Source organism: Rosa rugosa, chromosome 2, assembly GCF_958449725.1.
Source record: "Rosa rugosa chromosome 2, drRosRugo1.1, whole genome shotgun sequence".
NCBI classification, from domain to species: Eukaryota; Viridiplantae; Streptophyta; class Magnoliopsida; order Rosales; family Rosaceae; genus Rosa; species Rosa rugosa.
Genome location: NC_084821.1, coordinates 25,316,181 through 25,335,391, shown reverse-complemented (window position 1 = coordinate 25,335,391; position 19,211 = coordinate 25,316,181). Strand labels below are relative to the sequence as shown.

The following is a 19,211-nucleotide window of genomic DNA, read 5'->3' as shown; positions in this document are numbered from 1 at the left end:
CTGTAAAATTCATGATGTTCAGTCAGTTTGGGAGGAGCAGATAATATATCTTTTTCGTTTGTGATTATTATGAACTTAATTAGTTTAATTTTTTTTATTGTAGAATCTGTGTAGAGGAGGTATTGGTATCAGTTGTTGTGTTTGATTGTCTCTATAATTTTATCCAAATTCAAATGTTGTGTCTCTATAATTTCTTTGTGGGGAGGTCTGTGATAGTGTGCAACGCCTAGTGAAGGTAAGCTTTTTTCAGCTTGGTATAATTGCACCTTGTGGTTATTATCAGAATTCCTCTGAACATGTGGAAAATTGATTTTTGTCATTCATGTCCATTAAATATTATCTTGAAGGTGTTCTGTAACAGGCGTTAAGCCTGCATCTGGGGATTCTCCTTTACAGGTAGTTTGATTTTGAGAGCTCTATTTTGACTTTATTCTTGATATTATCATTACTCTTCTAAGTTGGATCCTTTATTAGTTTATAGCCTTTAGATTTTATGTTTATGGATGCATATAAATATCAACTTTGATGCAATCAGAAGTTGGTGATGGGTATTGGTAGAGGTGTGGACTGGATGGTGGTGATGATGATGTATATTAGTGTTCTTATGCCTATGATAATCAAGATGATGATTAATGTTTCAGCTGCTTTAATCTTCTTTTCCTTGATGCTTTTTGGTATTACAGATTTTGATTATTAATGAATGAATAGCTCATGGTGGTGTGTATGGCATCATCACATTATAATCATAGTCGTCTCGCAGCGTTCTGCTTCCTAAAATTATTGTTATGTTGTTAGCCTAGCATATGAAAATACATTGTGGTCGTGTTCGATTTATATGCCTTTTAGCTTTGTAATTCTGTAAAGTAGATCATAGTTATATACACATGCCCGATATGAAGTATGCATCCACTGTTAGTAGACTATATAATCAACTATCGTCTTGTCAAAGATTAAAGAAAAGTTCATCTTTTTAGGTAGCATGGGATGTGACCCAGATCTGCTTCAAAATGTGAGATGTGTCAGTCCATGTTTGGTCGAATTGGTATCGAGCATACCAACTATTGATCTATCTCCCTACTCGCCTCCAAGAAAGAAGTTGCGGCTTCAATAAAACCAAGACTACTCTCTTATTGGCCAACTGCCAATGCCGTCTGTTTACGGCTCTTTTTTTTTTTTAGGTTACCTTGCTAGCACCCAATAGCCTGTATACTTATTCAAATTTGTAAACACATCTTAAATTTACTTTGGCTCGGATCACTGAAATTAACAACCAAGGCTGGTATGGATCTCTAATGATGGTATAACAGTGACATGCAATGTGCTTTCCCAGTGACTTGGTTAGTAACTTGTGTACAACAGTGACCTAGATTGTGAAAATGAGAAGATCATCAGTGACTTTGATAGTTACATGGTCAGTGACTTGTAATTGACTGTGACATGGCTAGTGGCATAGCCAGTGAATTGAGGTTAACAGTGACCTGACCAATGACGAGATCGAGAATTCTCCGCACTTTAATTTCGAGATCACACATACCTGCTGCAAACGTGCCTGCAAGCACATACCTGATTGCATGTCTCGATCTTCAGAACGTAGCAGAATCGATGCCTGATGCCTGAATGACTTCACTGACTAGTGACATAGTTAGTGACTTGGTTAGTAACTTGTGTATAACAGTGACCTAGTCAGTGACATGCAATGTGCCTTCCCAGTGACTTAACAAGTGACGTAGCCAGTGACTTGAGGTTAACAGTCACTGACCATGTCACTAACCAAGTAACTGTCAGTAGCCAAGTCACAACCAAGTAACTAAGTAACTGACCATGTCACTAACTAAGTAACTGACCATGTCACTAACCAAGTAACTGTCAATAGCCAAGTCACTGTTAATCACATGTCACTAACTAAGTAACTGACCATGTCACTAATCAAGTAACTGTCAGTAGCCAAGTCACAAGTTAATAGCCAAGTCACTGTTCACATGTCACTAACTAAGTAACAACTGACCATGTCACTAACCAAGTAACTGTCAGTAGCCAAGTCACAAGTTAATAGCCAAGTCACTGTTAATCACATGTCACTAACCAAGTAACTGTCAGTAGCCAAGTCACAAGTTAATAGCCAAGTCACTGTTAATCACATGTCACTAACCAAGTAACTGACCATGTCACTAACCAAGTAACTTCAAGTCACTGGCCGTGCCACATTGTCATTGGATATTATCATTTGGATATACAAAACTTCAACAAATCTAAATTATTTAATAAATAAAAAGTGTAAATAATATTATTCATCTGAGTCTTTAGCTTTAGGTTAACACCAAGAGCCATGCCGTAATGATTTGCGTGACAAGCTCAAGATCAAAAAGTCTGATAGAGGTAAATAATGAAGCATCTTTAAATTAAAACCAATGGAAGCAAAATAAAGTAGCAGAGCAGCCTCACATGATTTCAATCCAAACCATATTTCATATATAAACGTCAGCACATAATGCAATATACTTCTACAAACCACTAACATAGTAATACAACATAACTTATACCTCACAACATATTGATTACACTTAGCCATACAAGATGGTATACTTACAAAAACAAGAAAACTTAAAGCCACATACCTAAAACCATCTTTATAAAGATTAGAGATTAGCTTTTCTATTCACCTCACAACCTGCCCTTCTACATTTCCCATCAGCATCCGGTCAGAGACTGCTCCACCTGATCTTAGCTTAGAAAGCAAGGCATCGCGTCCAGTCAAAAGGATTTGGAAAAACCCATCCACTTCCTTGGTCAGAAGATCAAGTCCTTGGGAAAGATTTTGTGCCTTCCTTTCTAAATCTGAAGTAGAATTCTTGAATGCTTCTTCTTCTGCGAGGGCCACGTCATCTTGGATCATAGGATACAAGTGCTTCACAATACCATCAACTGCTTCCAGCTCTTTCAGTACCGTAACTCTACCACTAGAAAGTACATTTCTAATTTCCCCATTTACATTACTCTGTAAGTCATTAAATGCTTGTGCCCAAATATATGTCTTGGCAACATTCAAATCTAACAACTTGCTTGCAAAACCAGAAAAGGCTGCGGCAAAGACACTACAAACAGATACTGTCAACACCTTCACTCCATACATAGCACGCATTAAAAGTTTCCCTTTTGCTGAGTTCTTAACCTTTGGTAGATCCAGTGATTCCACAAGCTTGTCCAAAATGGTGCTACAGTTCTCAACCCTGGGGTTCTTTGAAGCAATATGATTCTTCCAGTCATCAACTGAAGAACGGGCACGAATAAATTGCTTCGAAGATGCTGAATTCAAATTATGCAACACAAACTGAAGAAACAAATGCCCCTGATTTAAGTGTGCGATCTCAGAGCTGAAGACAATGCATATATCGAGCAACTTTACACTGATGTCCAAGTACACATCAATCCACTTCTCATCCCAAGCACTCACGGGAAGATCAATCTCAGCTATGAGAGTTTTTATGTCATTACGAGTTCCACAAAGCGACTCCATTGCCAATTTCATCCATGACAAGCTAAGGACATCATTGTTATCTTTTGGGTTGAGCTTTCTCAACCTCCCAGCCAATGTTTCCTCAAAAGTGTTCAGCAGTGCAGAAAGGTTCGGAGTCATTTGAGAACCCTTCGGCAAAATCATCTGGAAAGGATTTCCAAAATGGAAGAAAGGTCGGTGCGGGACCTGTGGACGACTCATTACTAGTATTCACTGCAAGAAGAAATAAACATGATGTTGCAAATCAGCTACCGAACACGACCAACTCAAAGACCACAAGAACATTTACAAAACTAGTAATCCAGAAGACAACAGCAAAAAAAATGATATACTAAGCAAAATTTCACAACCTTCCTCTTAATTCCAGGAGATATAATAATTATGGCTAATTGATAATACATGAACAATGGCTAATTGATAATACATGAACAGGAAAATAGATAAACTGGAAGCCACAGTTTGTCTCTTACATTCTTAATATCCACCAATATGCAGACTACTCAAAGTTCAAACAATTTTACCCATATAGGATGAGTTATTCACATTCTTAATCAGCAACCTTAATAACTAGAACACAAAACATGGTAGGTTATTTCACAAATTCCATTTCCTATGGAGACCATCAGAAATTGAAGGCCACACCATTCATGAGCTAATTAGCAGGATGTAGATATGTGATGCATACAAGCGGAGAAATCAATAGGCATATGTATATTCATTTACCTGCCAAGAATTCTCTTCAAAAGCAATCATCTTTTGTCCAATCAATACCCATCCAAAATCACCTTCCAGCGCTAAACAAGTTCTAGCATATATGCAGAGGACTGCACTAAACATCAATTTATCAAACAATTTTATGAAATGCACAATTACGAAGAAGCACGGAAATAGAATTGATTCAAACAGTGGAGGCCAACCTTCTTTACAGCCAATCTCTGCAACTTGGGAACCTCTTCAAGCAATGGAGCCTTGGTCCGGCGAATCTTGGCAGTCAGAGCACCTGCAAATGCCATACTTTTTTCTTTTGAAGCAAGCTCCGCTTTCTGCAGATTAAGATTACTCAAATTTCAGTCTCAATTTGAAAAATAGGACCAAATAATAACTAAAATTCTACTCAATTTCATCCACCTACGTCCGGATATGACATTATCGCGTTTCAACTTCACGAACTTTTCCGGAAACCAAACAGAGATCAAATAAAGAGAATCGAGAGAGATTGAGAAAGAGACCGAACCTGAAGAGCAGCTTCAATGTCGGACTCGATGGCGGAGTAAGGCATCGGCACCGGAGACGTTAGAGTCTTTCTACTTGTAGATGTCGTATCGGTCGTACTTGTTGCAGATCGCGGCGAAGGCATCGTTCCCGGAGAGGTTAGTCCTTCCAACCTCGCCGACGACGACGGGTTTTGGTGGATCACGGCAGAAGAAACCGATCAAAATTGTTTGAGATCTCGAGAGAGCGAAAGAGAAAAGAACCGTGACTTTTTTCTCTGAGGAATTTTATCTCCGATCTCTGGTTCAACCTGAGAAAAGTGTAGAAGATAATGCAGTGAGATTAACAGAGAGGAAATAGAAGAAAGATCACGAGGAAGTAGATATTAAGATTCTCTCACAGAGCTTCTCCAAGCATGTATTAGGCTATAAGGGCAGAATAGGAATCAAAAAAAATTAAAAACTGACCTTTTTTAACATCACTCTATTATTAATAAGGACTAAATTAATATTACTAACAATTCATAATGGACCTTTTTATCAAGAGGGAAACTAGGTGACTTTTTTATCATTTCACACTCTAATGTGACTTTTTCCATCATTTCCCTTTTTTTTTTTTGTTATAGAAGTGGGTAGTTTTTCATAGAAGTGGGTAGTTTTTTTAAGGTTCTTATCTATTTCACTTGGGTGGTTCAATTTGGACCTCCAAATTTGCTATTTGGACCTCTAAATTTGCTATTTGGACCTCCCATACTTAGAGCAACTTCAACATCTTCCCTATAATTTCTGTATTATAGGGAAGTAAAAGTCAAAGCTTTAATCTTTTTTTCTTCTCCAACTCCAACAGATTTCCTATTTTACAACAATCTCTAAAATCTCCATATTTTTCCTAAAAATTTTAGAATTTGCTGTAAATATAAGGAATTTGGTTTTCTTTTTCCTCACTTTCCCTAAAATAGGGATAATTATAGGGAATCTGTTGGAGCAAAAGAAGCTTATTTTTCCATAAAGTAGAGAAAAATCTAAATATAGGGAATCTGTTGGAGTTGCTCTTAGTACACCTCTATTTTAAAAAGTAAATTACTTGAAAAGTTAAGTAGACCTCCTTATTTTTACCAAAACGCCATTGAACATGAGATACAACAATCTATTACTCTACTTTTTATCTCTATCTTCAACCACGATAAGAAGAATAAATCAAAATCACATTATATTGCTCTCTTATGAGTAAGTCTCTCCTTCACAAAAATTAATCAGAGTGTTGGTTCTCGATCTTGATATGTTGTTGGAATCTCTTTGAATTTGTTAAAAGAAGGATTTCAAGGGTTTTGGGTTGGAAGATCGAGTAATAATTATATCATAATATTCAATTAATTTAGTTTAAGAAAATTCCAAATCAGATTGTTTTGAATTTATTTTTGTATTAAATGATGCGCCATGTATAGAAATTATTATTTTTACTTAATTGTTTTAGGTAAATTGTAAAATTATATAGGCAATATAAGGAAATTTAAAAAAAAAATATTAATTGAATGTTATATTTGGTTGGAGGAGGTAAGAAGAGTATTTTTTTTTTTTTTCATTTTTCTCTCATTGTCCTTATTTGTCTTTTCATATAACTTGACAAAGTTTATTAATAATTGAAAAAAGTTGGAGGTCCAACTAGAATCACCCATTTCACTTTCACCATTTTTTTTCTTTTTCCTATTTTCTGTTTATTTTTTAATTTGACTAGCTATATTACCCTTATCTAATTTATGAGTTGTAAAGTTTTTTAATATTTCAGGATCATTTTGATACATTTTTTCTATTTTGGCTAACAAAACCTCTTCTCTTAATAATAGTATAGATATAGAAAATTACATTTTGAAACTTTAATGATCAACGCTACTCATATAATTAATAGAGATATATAGTATAGTGAATTGAACCATCCTCCATCTCAAAAACTACCTAGAGAGAGAAAAACCTAGAGAACACCGGCTGGGATTGCGCCTCGGCCCTGGCTCTGGCCGCCGGCCTTGTCATTGCACTGTGCGTGCGGCCGGACGGGTTCTATTGCCCATGGACAGGTTCGATGCTCGGAGGCTGAGGCGTGGAGTTCTCTATCCTCATCTCCTCTCGTGTCCGGCTGCATCCAGGTATGCTTTGTCGTTGAGGGGTGGGATCGATGTTGGGAGGACCCATGGTGCTACGATGGGTCAGGCGGCGAAGCCACCATGGGTAGGTGAAGGAATGGAGCGAGGCGTTGTTCGGGCAGTCGTCCTCTTGGGTCTGGATTCACGATCCGAATCCAGGCTGTGTGGGGTTGGGATCGTGGGGTTGGATGGCGTCCTCCTATGGTGGTCCAACGGCGGCGACAGAGCGGCGGTGTTGGAGGCCCGACATCGATGGCAGAGTGATGAGCGAGGTGGCGTGATGGTGCAGGCGCGACGTTGGGGTGGGCGAGAGGGATGGAGGCTAACTGCCTTGGTTCTTTGGGCCCGGGCTTTGTTGCTTGGGCTGGATGGATTTTGGGCCTGGGTTTGGGTTTGGGCTCAGGTCCTAAAATGTTTTATTTTTATATTTTATCGTATGTTATATTTAATTAGACGTGGCTTTATGCCGGTAATAAGTCTCTATCACTTTACAATAGGGCGACGTGGGCTTGGTCCCAGCATGCTCACCCAGTGTGCATTGTCTAGCCTAGCGAAGCGGCGAACTATTTGCTTGATCAAATGGACGCAACCTCCAAGTGGCAGAATGAAATTGAGTGTCGCCAGATTGATTTCCGTGCGGCAACATAGTGGGAAAGCTGTACTATTTGTAAAGATGCTTCTTCGTTCTGATATGTCACCGCTATGTCAAAGCAAATGGAGTAGCCGTTCGTGCACTCTTTGCTATTTGGTGCTTGTTAGAATACATAGATTTTGTAGAGAGTCTTGGTATTATTTCAGGATATTCTCGTTATGCTTATTATAATCTGGGGTTCAGGCTCTACGTCCCCCCCTTGTATTCTGTAATTTTATTAATCAATGCTTGAGGGCAGCCGCACCAGCCCATTTCAAAAAAAATATATATATAGAGATAGTATAGTAAATTGTAAAATAGAGAACAAAATAATATAAATTAAAAAAATAGTGGATGATAATTGCATGAAAAACATTCCAACTTGTAACAAAAAAAAAAAAAAATTCCAACTACCCATAACTGCTCTCCAGATATAGTGGGTGGGCCAATAATAGTATAAAAAAATTACATTTGTTTTTGAATTCCACCCTTACCCACTTTTTTTTTCTTTTAATTTCCACCCTTACGCAATCCTTTCAATCCGAGCCATCCCTGATGCCAACGAAATATAAACCATATGCTTCACGGCATTAGTATGGGTAGCTAATCAAGATGTCACTGTTCACTAAATTTTTTTTTAATTCAAATAAAAAAAATAATTATCGTCTAACAATCGTAAAATCATTAACGGTCAATTGTGTTGATTAATTAGACAAATTTTTATTAAAAAAATCACCTAATTATAAATTTTGCTTATTATATGATAAAAATATAGCAGGTCTACTATTTCCAAGTTCCAACCATGACGCTAATTTGACGGTGTGGTTTGCCTTAATAACTAAATTTAAATTAGGAATTACAAGCAAACAAATTTATGAGATAATAATGTGTCTATTTTACTTGATCAAAAACTTTGGTCCTCTTGTTAATTTTCCACTTTCATCGCCTTCCTTTCCTCATCATCAAAATCATATGCTGAGGTCCTTTCTGCTCTCTTTCTTTTCTTACTTGAACGAGTACTCACCTGCTTGATCTCCTTGATGGATTTGACATGGCTTTCATCTAGAGTGGATGCAAAGATCTGAAAGAAATGATACAAGTAAGCAATGCACAGAAGAAATAATGTGGCACGTAAAAATGGATTTGCCAAAACTAGGTACTACTTTTGGTGCACAAAGCCAAAATAAGACTTCATTCCGAGGAGCTACATTTTCTCCCAAACCAAAATTTAAATTGTGAGTTATTGACCAATAATTTTGCTCTTTTAATACAAATAATTTTTCTTTTGTCCAACAATAATCCATTTATTGTAACAGATTAACTTTTGAACATCTTCAAGCATGAAATTCTCCCATATGGTAATAATATGAGCCTAATCAAAATGAAAACCCTAAAAACTCCAAATATGTTCCAATTTCAAATTCTCATCCGATCTTTGCACCGCTTTTTCCATGTTTGTAGTTTAGGCTTGGGAAGCGAACATTTTCCCACTTCATCCAATCAGGTATGTGTGTAGTGTGTAGATTTGTTTGTCCCTTGTGGTCGATTAAGGCAACACAGAAGGCTTTCAGGATTAGGAATGCGATTTGGATTTCTGACTCTACATTTTGGTTGTGCATGAGCTATCTTGCCTATAAACTTATATCCGATGTACGTTCATGATGAGATATCTTATGTTCAACTACAAAAAATACATACATAAAGAGGCTGGATCAGAAGCAGATGTCCGAACCTGATGAGAAAATTAAAAACGCAGACGCGGCTCGGGGCGGTGCGGATGGTGCGCAGATTCTGTCCTCGGAGACTACTAACATCCCGGATGGCGTCCACCATTATGGAGGAAAAAGTGATCGAGGTTGAAGGTCCGCATGGGAAGTTCACCCAAAACCTCCAGCACCTCAATCTCGACTTCGAGCTCAACACAAAAGTCTACGGGCAAGAAGCTAAAGATGGAGGCCTGGTTCGGCACCCGCAAGACCAGCACCACCATCCACAATGCCCTTAGCCGCGTCCGCACTTTTGCGTCTTTGCAGACATCCACTTCTGATCCAGACTGCATCCAGACCTGTGCGTGTCTGTGTGTGTGTGCGTGTGTGTGTCCAGACCTGTATAAATTCTTTTATAGCATCCAATATATTTATGCAGATTTCAGAATCATCTTCCTGCACACAAATTGCATTCTCTAAGTTGGGCAGCACCAAACAAAAAGAATCAGGAAAAGATTCATATCATTCACTATGATCAGGAAGGTATAATTGACAAACAGTAAATCACCTTACGTAACTTCAGAGCTCGAATGATGTAGTCAGTGAATCGCTTTAAATACTTTTCATTACAACCTTCAGCTTGCCTTCTGTCTACAGCTAACTTTGCAGTAAGCAGTAGCTTCAGCATTGCTAGAGGAAAAAAAAAATGATTTACCAATCAAACCTCCACTGACATATGAAGATGAAGGAGCAAATAAAACCATCTAACATTATCAGTGAATACTACCTGAAACAGCAGACTTCCTCACTTTTTCATGGATATAAAATATAAGTGGAACTAACGTTGGGGCAACCTGCAATTAAATGACCCGTTTTAGACTCATATCATTGAAGGCCTGGCAAGAAAAGTTATTATTACACTACGACAGACCTGATCGATCCATGGAAAGAATCCTTCCTTCAGTTCATCAGCATAGCAACACAGCAAATTGCAAGCTGTAACTTTTTCCTCCAATACACTAGTCTTGATTCTAATCCTTTTATCTCCACGAGTAATTGTTTCCATACTGTAGCACAGACCAACTTTTAGCATGACATCAAGAACAAAAGGGAAGCATGAATATTGCTACATCTTATACACTCAGTAACCATACACTCATCAGTGCTCTACAAACAAAAATTATTATTATATTTTTTATTTTTTATTTTTATTTTTATTTTTTTTAGGATGGAGGTCAAGGCCGTGGTTGTTATCCATGCAGACTAGTTTTTATGGCATGCAGCTAAAGGTTCATGTGAACTTGGACTCGTTAGCTTGTGTGTGGTTGCTTGCAAAGAGGATGGAAGGTTTAAATAAATAAACAGGTTGTGCAGGCACATGGAAGAATATTACAGAAGGCTTTCAGATACAGAACTTGCAGAAATTGAAACCTTTCATCATCAGATTCATCCATATCACAATTGTCATTTGCAGAGGTAACAGTTTCAACAGGCTTAATTTGAACAAACTGAAGCAAAGGAGGCATAACAGCACTCATGTACGGAAGGAAATCTTGTCCTAGACACTTGCAGAGGTCAGCGCATATCTACAATAACATTGTAGATAAACTGTTATAAGATGGTATAAATTGCACTTTCTGAGCAGGGTCATTTTAAGATAAAATACCTGTAGCATGCAACTTGTAGTTAGGTCATCTGGCTCCATTTGAGATCCTTGCAAAGACATCAGCATTTCCATGACCTTACAGAAATTAAAGCGGTAAACATCATTTGGTACGTATGTACATTAACTAGCTGATTTGAACAACCCAACAAAACAAAACAGCTGCAGGTTTCTTGGTTAAGTAAAAAATGAAGATGCTCAAATTTTAATTTCTCATCTGGAAAACAGAATATACTATATGCAATAAATATGCATGAAGAAGAAAATTAAATCCGTCCTATCAATAACCATTGGTAGCAAGATACATATCTCATGTAAATTCCAAAATGGGGAAGCACCGATGCAACAAGTGGTTTCATATAAATGACTTACTTTCTTAGCATCATCCCTGAATTTCTCCTTTCCAACAGCCATACCAACCAAGCTAATACACTCCACGGACTTGGACCAAACTGGGTTATTAGTGGCATCCAACAACATAACTCTCAGGGGAATCATGACAACTTCATAGTATTTTTGGAATTGCTCCTACAGATCCCATTACCATCCAATTGAATCATCCATAACACAAACATTCAACTAGAAGAACATATTATAGAGAAAAATACCGGAAATGAAACAACAACTGATGCCAAAGCAGTCAATGCTTCTACTTGCACCATACGTATCTCACTCTGCAAAAGAGATCAAAGTTGAGACATGTAAAATAGTACTTCAAAAGAACATGCAAGTCCAGCATCATCAATGTGGTACGGTTTATATAAGCAATTACCTGCAAAAGTACAACCAATTGGGAAACCACTTCATCCAAATAAGGTGTCAAGATATCCCTAGCACATTTCTCAACGAATTTTCGCAGTGCTGAAGCAGCATGTGCCTGCAGATATCAAATTACATGAAGTAACAATTATTAGCCATTGATTTCCTAGCAAAAGAAAAGGACAAGCTTCCTTCAAATAACATGGTCTTGACAATGAGCATGTCTGACAAAAAGAACTCCACAAATGAGCCAAATAAAGAAAATGCCAGCATATTCAATATCCTCCAGAGCCACACAATTCCCAAGTACAAAAACCAATGTTGTCTAACACAAAAAGCTGTCAATTTCTTTACTCAAAAGTGAACTTTTAGATTCTCATTACTTCATAGAAACAAGCATGGCAAGAAGCAAAATCATCACCAGTCAAAAATTCCCGATTAGGATTAAACAATCTTGTCAGACATTAACTTACCAGTAGACGACGGTTCTGCAAACCATATATAGTGGCATTCAGTGCAGAAAACACCTGTTGATGATATTGAACTTGCAGGTCTGGGGCCAAATAAGTAGACAACTGGCCAACTGCATTAATAGCTGACCACCTTACCCGAATATGTGGATGTTCAAGGGAGTTCAAAACCATTGCCACCACTTGCTCCAAATCTTTTATCATTACCTGCAGCGAATAGAAAAAAGAAAAGATATACAATAAGATAACTTGAATACATTTCACTGCAACAGGTGGTATGATGCATAAAAAAATAAATACTTTGCTGCGCTGAACTTTTCACATTATTGATATAGAAGTGAGTAAGAGACCACTTGGAAACTGCATCAAGAATCGTTATATGAGTGTGCGTGCATCTCATCAAGACAATCATCTTTATTTTGGTTGATTAGTATGTATTTTCACAGTGCCCCGTCTTTCCAATTACGCAGCATGGGCACGTGAAGTTTATGAGTTAACAACTAGTCCAAGCTTGATTTGTTACCAAATAACATATGAGGTCATTACTTTCAGATCTATGCAGGATATATCAAATACAAAATAATTATTTTCACAGTGCCCCGTCTTTCCAATTATGCAGCATGGCCAAGTGAAGTTCATGAGTTGACAACTATTTCAATCTCAATTCATTACGAAGACCAGTGACAATATGTTTCAATTCTATGCAGGATTCAGGGTTGATACCTCAGAGCAACCCTCAGCAATTTGAGCAAGGGCAATCAATGCTGCATGATGCTTGGGCCACTCGAGTGCAGCAAAATGGGAAGTAAAGTGTTCTAACGCAATTGGAACAATGTTATTGCCACCCAAGGCAATGGCAAGCCTATGCAAACACTCCTGCCCAACACAGTAATCACCACTTACACCCAAGGCAATGTCATCATCAGTCTCAGCTGTATGCCATGAGGGATCATCCTTGACATTTGAAACCATCCTCATTAAAATGGGAAAAAGTAGACCAACAAACTCCCGACACCTCCTCATTATCCATGGTGCACGCTCTCTGGCCTCGGCCAGAGTAATCAGAAACTCAATGGCCAAGTGCCTCGTCCCTTGTTCCAAGACATCTATGGCTTCAGCAATCTGCAGCATAGCCCGGATGATCTGTCCGTTGCAGCTGAGCAACGTCGGATGGGTCCCGGCCAATTCAATGAACAACTTGATCGCTTCCTGTGCCATGATCTCCTTCCCTTTGTTCAATTCCCCCATCACTGTTCTCATCATTTCTATCAAGACGTCGTGAAACCTATCCTCATCTTCAGAGTAGGGCAAACACCGAATGAAATTGACCACAGCACTAAACGCAGCTATCTTAACTTCATCTGACCTTGTGGAGGAGCTCAAGCAGTACAAGAAGACGGTGTGTAATTCCTTCTTAAACGGGGTAAAGAAGTACGCGAGCTGATCGAAAATCAAGAAGGAGCATTCCTGAAGCTTCGGCGGCGCATCGTAGGAGGTAGATTGGAACTGAAAGGGCAAGAGCTCCGGCCAGCCTTCGACGAACAACACTGCGGAGGCGAGCTCCGACACGGCGTAGCAGATGGCCTTCGAAATCGATGTTGGGGTGTCGTCGCGTTGAATACAAGATAATAGAGTATGTTTGAGGGTGGATTTGGTGTTACGAGAGAGTCTTCGCCACAGGTCGCGGGTGAGTAGTTGCTTCCGGAGGAGAATGGAGCACATGGTTCGGGTCTTCTCGTCGGGAGAGACCTGGAGAAGCTGAGCGAGTTTGAGAGAAAGCGACTCGTGATCGGCCCGCTTGCAGATGTTGAAGACGTGCTCGGCCTCGGACCGCTTCTCGGAGGAAGTGAGGTCGGAGATTAGGGTTTGCAAAGAGGAGGGGGAGGAGATTAAGTGGGAGATTACGGTTTGGAAAGTGGCGGCGGGCTCAGGACCGAGAATGGCCGCCAGTTGCTGATGCTCAGTCGACTCCGGCATTCCAATACGCTGACGGAGAAAGGAAGAAACACGAGGGGAAGAAGAAGAAGAAAGAAAGAAAAGAAGAAGAGGAGGGAGGGAAGGAAAAAGTGTTGGAGATTTCAATTATATAAGATAGGCGACAAGATAGGATACATTGACAATGGTCAATCACTGATGGTTTTCAATAAAGAGGAATACTACGAAGGAGAGAGAAAGACAAAAGAAGGATGTGGGCAGTGAAAGGAAAAAACAAAGCATGAGTTAGTTGTAGGCCATTGGATTGGGTACCGACACGTGTCTTAATTTTCTTCAAAGCTTAGGTAGGATAGGCAAAATAGAAGATTAGGAGAGATCCTCTCCGGAGAAGTTATTCCACAGAATGTGAAAAAATTGCTGCATATATTTTGTTTTTTATTTTTGATTTTTTTTTGTTAAATTTCTTTTGTTTTTCTTTTATTTGTGAATTAACCATTTTATCTTTCTCAAATATTTCAGTTCAAATGTTTTTTAATATTTTAGGGATATTTTGGTAAAAATTTTCTGTTTTGGCTGACAAACTCTATTCTCTTAATAATAGTATAAATATATTATTCAAAAAAAATAATAATTACATTACATTACATAATTAATTGAAAAGATGTGATAGTTAGAATTATATATAATCGAGGGCCCTTCCACTAAGGGATCATTTTTTTTTTTTCTAAGGATAGGGCATTAGACCAACTTTTCAATCACATTTCGGCATATCAACCGTTCAGCTTTTAGGTCCTAATGTGTAGACCATTTATGCAAATTTTCAGCCAAATCGGTGATCATTAAGGTATCAAATTAGATTAAATCAACAGACGAACCAAATCTGTCAAACTTGAACCGTTCATACTTATAATCTTAAATTGCCATTTTGAATGCCTTAACGATAATCAATTTGGCTGAAAATTTGCAGAAGTGATCTACACATTAGGACCTAAAAACTGAACGGTTGAGATGCAAAAATATGATAAAAAAATTAGTCTAATGCCCTATCCTTAGAAAAAACCCAAAAAATGGATCCCTTACTAAAAGGACCATGATATATAATCAGATTTATGTTTTAGGGAAGAGATGTAGAGAGTAGATTAGTATGTCATTCTCCAAAAAAAAAAAAAAAAAAAAAGATAGAGACACCCAGAATAACCGTTCAAATTTAGCAAGAAAGGTAAACAGTTCGACGGGAAGGCAAGAAAAGGCGCAGGATCCTTAAACATTTGGGCCCAAAAGGCCACGCATTTAGTCTTTACGATCTCATACAATGTGACGATCACATTCAATCCGGAAAATCTTTTATCTCGGAAGTTCAGATCTCTCGGCCGTCTTCCACACCATGGACTCAGGATCCGTCCACAGCGAGAATCCGGTCCAAGCTGAGCAAGACACCCACACTCAAGGTATGCTTTTTTGAGCTTTTTGGGTTTGTGATGAGGATCATCTGGAATTTCGTATCTATATTATTCTTTGGCTATGTTTTTGTGTCCCAAAATTCTGATTATGTATTTTCTTTTGGTTTATGTGGTTGAATTTTGTTCATTTAGGATAATTTAGGGTTTATGGTCGGTTGGGTTTAGTTCCACAAAAGTCCCGAGTAAAACTTTGGGTGTCTCTTGCGTTGGTTTCTGTTGTCCGGCGGCGCCCCAACGCTGACTAAGGCTCTCTGCCTAGTCGGAGTATGGTGGTTGCAGCCAGGCGGCTGGTTTTTATTTTTTGTTAGGTTTTTTGGTTACTGTTAATAAGGCCCAACTCCTTTGAGCTGGGGTTGGGTCACGTTGCGCTGCCATGGTTATGGCGTCATCCGGGGGACGATTAGACTTATGTTTGGTGTACTCTTGTGGTCAATCTGCTGATATGCCATCCTTGCATGTGGTCTTGGTAGTTTTGAGGCATGGTGTAGAAGAGGACGTAGTCTTTTATGCTCTTGATTACGGGATTTTACTAAGAATCTCGGGTATATGTGATTTAAGTAGCCTTGTAAATGGGCGTATTGTGGTTATAGTTCAGCCCTTATTGGCTCATGGTACCTGTAACTGCCTTCTCTTTGGGGTTTTGGTCTATGTCCGAACCCCAACCACCCCCCTCCCCGAATGTATGATTTCCGTGATTGAATAAATTTCTTTTTCTCTCAAAAAAAAGGGGTTGTTGTCGGTTTGCCAAGCCTGAAATGGAACAAATTTGTTCTTTGCTGGGAATAAGTCAGATAAAAATTATGCCCACTTGTAAAAAAATGGCTAAGGACTTCAATCTAAGCTTGAAACAGTGGTTCTTGTTAAGTTTTCAAGTATTTGAATGAGAGAATAGGAAAGATAAGGCCTATGCTTAAATTCATATACTTCCTTATATGCTTCTCTAGCTTATGCTGGTGCTCCAAACTCTTGGAGAAAAACCATAGCTCTCGTATGGGTATGGATCCCCAGGCGAAGTAATCATACCAAATAGGGGTTCTTCCGAGTATTTGTCTATTTGGCTTAATGTTGCAACTTCATACATGTATTTAAGTCTGTGTTGCAAAAAAATATTTAACTGTTCCACTTGAGATGCTTCTTATTTCTTCCCCAACACTAGTACAGTAAGTACTCGAGTCATCTAATTAGGGGTGTTTTTGAATTTGTTTTAGGGTTTGTGCTGACGATTATGTGAATTTTTCATCTATAAGTTTCCTTGATAATGTTGTCTACCTTGTATTTTTGTATCAACATTCTCCCTTTAGAAGATATTTACTATTGGTCTATGTAGGAGGTAAACTCAAAGAGAAACCCACTGACCACCAGGGCAAGTATAAGGACCTAAAAATCTACATAGAAGGTATGCTTTTGATCTTTGTTTTAGGGTTTATAATGAATATTATCTGGACTTTCATACCCATCTTTTTTGTGTGGTTAGGTTTTATACCTATACTTCTGTGTATTAAGATTCTTCCTTTGGAATAAATTCACTTTTGGTTCGTGTAGAGAAAGAACTCATAGGGGTAGAACCCAAAGAGATATACAAATTCCACCTGGGACCAGATGACGAGAATCTAACCCTGCGGATTGATAAGGACCTGTTGATCCATATTCAAGGTATGCTTTTGATCTTTGTTTTGGGTTTTGTGATGAAGATTATCTGGAACTTTGTACCTATATATTTCATTAGTTGTACTTTAATTTCAACTATAATTTTGTGTATGAAGTGATTGAAGTCTCTTCCTTTATAATATATTTACTTTTGGTTTATGCAGGAAAAGAAGTCAGGGTTGTACAACTCAAAGAGAAATTTAGACGCCCCATAGGATCATCCTGGCAGGGCGAGAATCCAGCCCAGCAGATCAATAACGAGATCCATAATCCAGATTTGTTTTATGGTTGGCGATTGACATTATCTGGAATTTTATACATATACTTTTATTTTGTTGCATTTTTATTTGTGCATATCAAGTCCCTTTAGAATATATTTTACTTTTGGTTTAAGTAGTAGAATTTTGTTCATGTAGGAGAACATCATTATTTTATTTGATTAAAATAGTTTTTAATTTATATAGTAGGAAAAAACTAACCAGTATCTTTAAAAATAAATGGTACAAATTCCTTCTCCAGCAATAACAAAGGGGACATTAAATGTCCATAACCACTAGCACATAATCCGACATTGAAGAATAGAATACGGTACCTGCAAAAATGACTCGTTGATTTATAGAACGTTGCAGAAAGAATTCCATTACTTGGTAGTATGTGCTCATCCAAGTTTGTAATTAGTAGTATGTGCTCCAGAGTATGAATTGATGGTGGTAGAGTAGGGAAAATAAGTTTGGTCTTTTTATAGTCTGGAAAGCTTGGGTTCCAAGTTCTATAATCATACATTTTCTCTATATACATTTTCAACTTCCTGATCTCCACTAGTCCATAATTTCACTCTGGTCATGTGTGTATATAGTTACCATTTTAATTGACCAGTCTCCCTGCCCTCAATTTTAGGTTTGCCTAGAGGTTATCTAGTTTTGATCTGCAACAATGTAATATTGATATGTTTCTTAACAGCTTTTGCAAATCATCCGGCAAAGAGGTTCCGTTTTGCAGATGATGATGATGATACTGACCTGTGTCACACATCTGGTATGCTTTTGATTTCTGTCTTAGGCTATGCGAGAAGTATTGTATGAAATTTGCTTGGGCTCTGTCTGTTGAGGAAAATAAAGTGTTGTGTTTGTACTTTGTAGTGGTTTGTGTATGAGAATATCTATATATCTCTCTCTCTATATGTGTGTGTGTGTGTGTTTGTTTTTCCAGATTGCTAATTGAGTCTAATTCTCAACAAAATTTCATTGTTAAAGTTTTGCTTTTATTTTTGGGAGTGACTATCCTTGAAATCTAATTGCTACCAATTTTTTTCCTTTCGTTCTGGAATACTTCAATCACTTTTCTATTCGAACTTGAATTAGTGCATTTCCTTTTTGGAGTATCTTGGTATGACTTTCCTAATGGCTAATACATTATTTACTGCTTACTTTGGTGTTTGGAATAGTTGTGGAGTATTGAGTAGTTGGCTTGATGTTTAACAACTCTTGAGTAATGTTGGCTATTTTTTTTTTCCTTGCACTGGACTTATGACGCAGATGGTCCAAAGATCAAGGTTCGTAAGCTGTCATAGTATGATCAGCGCCTCTGTTGTTTTAGGGTAGGTTTGTTTTGACCTGCTTTTTATAAAAGCTTGATCTATTTCTTCTTCTGTTCTGTGCTGTAAGAATGTCAACAATTATGTTGTTCTGTGTCAACTGTAAATTTGTAACAGCAGTTGCATTTTGACTAGGTGCCTTGAGAATACGTTGGTGCTTCTATGTTTTCTTCGGTACAAGAAAAAAGAACAAGGCTATAAAGAGCCTCCAACATCCTAAACCCAAACCATTAAAAACGAGCATTAGCAGCAGACAAAGGACGAGAATAAATCCAAGTAGCAATACTAGTAGAGTGGGTTGCATCAATCAGAAAATTTGCTTCCCTCCAGACATGATATTTTTTTTTTTTTAATCAAGACATAGTAGTTTCTCATTCATCTAAAGCCAGAACGGCACGAATACATACCTTCCACTGCCAACACAACGGGCAAGTAAGAAAGTGATATGGTAGCACTACTAATTATACAATTAATGCTCACTTA

The 19,211-nt window shown here is 38.0% G+C and overlaps 3 protein-coding genes across 17 annotated transcripts; 1 reads left to right on the top strand and 2 right to left on the bottom strand.

Annotated features, from left to right (window-relative positions):
• Positions 1 to 2,446: 2,446 nt before the first annotated feature.
• LOC133733183 (protein BPS1, chloroplastic-like) lies at positions 2,447 to 4,557 on the bottom strand. Of its 2 annotated transcripts, none has more exons than XM_062160807.1 (2): positions 4,238 to 4,557; positions 2,447 to 3,727 (listed from the first exon to the last, which is right to left on the bottom strand). In XM_062160807.1, the coding sequence occupies exon 2, from the start codon at positions 3,713 to 3,715 to the stop codon at positions 2,657 to 2,659; it is 1,059 nt and encodes a 352-aa protein (XP_062016791.1). In that variant the 5' UTR covers positions 3,716 to 3,727; positions 4,238 to 4,557; the 3' UTR covers positions 2,447 to 2,656. The 2 variants fall into 2 exon arrangements, with proteins under 2 accessions (XP_062016791.1, XP_062016790.1); XM_062160806.1 differs by having other exon boundaries at positions 2,447 to 3,700.
• Positions 4,558 to 8,096: 3,539 nt separating this feature from the next.
• Positions 8,097 to 14,133, bottom strand: LOC133734787 (uncharacterized). Of its 7 annotated transcripts, none has more exons than XM_062162403.1 (12): positions 12,816 to 14,133; positions 12,096 to 12,299; positions 11,636 to 11,740; positions 11,472 to 11,537; positions 11,236 to 11,391; positions 10,867 to 10,941; positions 10,632 to 10,786; positions 10,132 to 10,267; positions 9,988 to 10,054; positions 9,769 to 9,890; positions 9,600 to 9,656; positions 8,098 to 8,575 (listed from the first exon to the last, which is right to left on the bottom strand). In XM_062162403.1, exons 1-12 carry the CDS (start codon positions 14,067 to 14,069, stop codon positions 8,420 to 8,422), a joined length of 2,553 nt encoding a protein of 850 aa, XP_062018387.1. In that variant the 5' UTR covers positions 14,070 to 14,133; the 3' UTR covers positions 8,098 to 8,419. The 7 variants fall into 7 exon arrangements, 5 of the variants coding, with proteins under 5 accessions (XP_062018388.1, XP_062018387.1, XP_062018389.1 ...); XM_062162405.1 differs by having other exon boundaries at positions 8,438 to 8,575; positions 9,600 to 9,676; positions 12,816 to 14,132; XR_009858575.1 differs by having other exon boundaries at positions 8,448 to 8,575; positions 9,227 to 9,656; positions 12,816 to 14,132.
• Positions 14,134 to 15,164: 1,031 nt separating this feature from the next.
• Positions 15,165 to 18,889, top strand: LOC133734766 (uncharacterized). 8 transcript variants are annotated; one of them, XM_062162376.1, is made up of 7 exons: positions 15,165 to 15,475; positions 16,815 to 16,883; positions 17,030 to 17,140; positions 17,299 to 17,421; positions 18,095 to 18,169; positions 18,670 to 18,731; positions 18,864 to 18,889. In XM_062162376.1, the coding sequence occupies exons 1-6, from the start codon at positions 15,412 to 15,414 to the stop codon at positions 18,702 to 18,704; spliced, it is 477 nt and encodes a 158-aa protein (XP_062018360.1). In that variant the 5' UTR covers positions 15,165 to 15,411; the 3' UTR covers positions 18,705 to 18,731; positions 18,864 to 18,889. The 8 variants fall into 8 exon arrangements, 5 of the variants coding, with proteins under 5 accessions (XP_062018360.1, XP_062018362.1, XP_062018361.1 ...); XM_062162378.1 differs by having other exon boundaries at positions 18,849 to 18,889; XM_062162377.1 differs by having other exon boundaries at positions 18,846 to 18,889.
• The last annotated feature ends 322 nt before the right edge of the window (positions 18,890 to 19,211 follow it).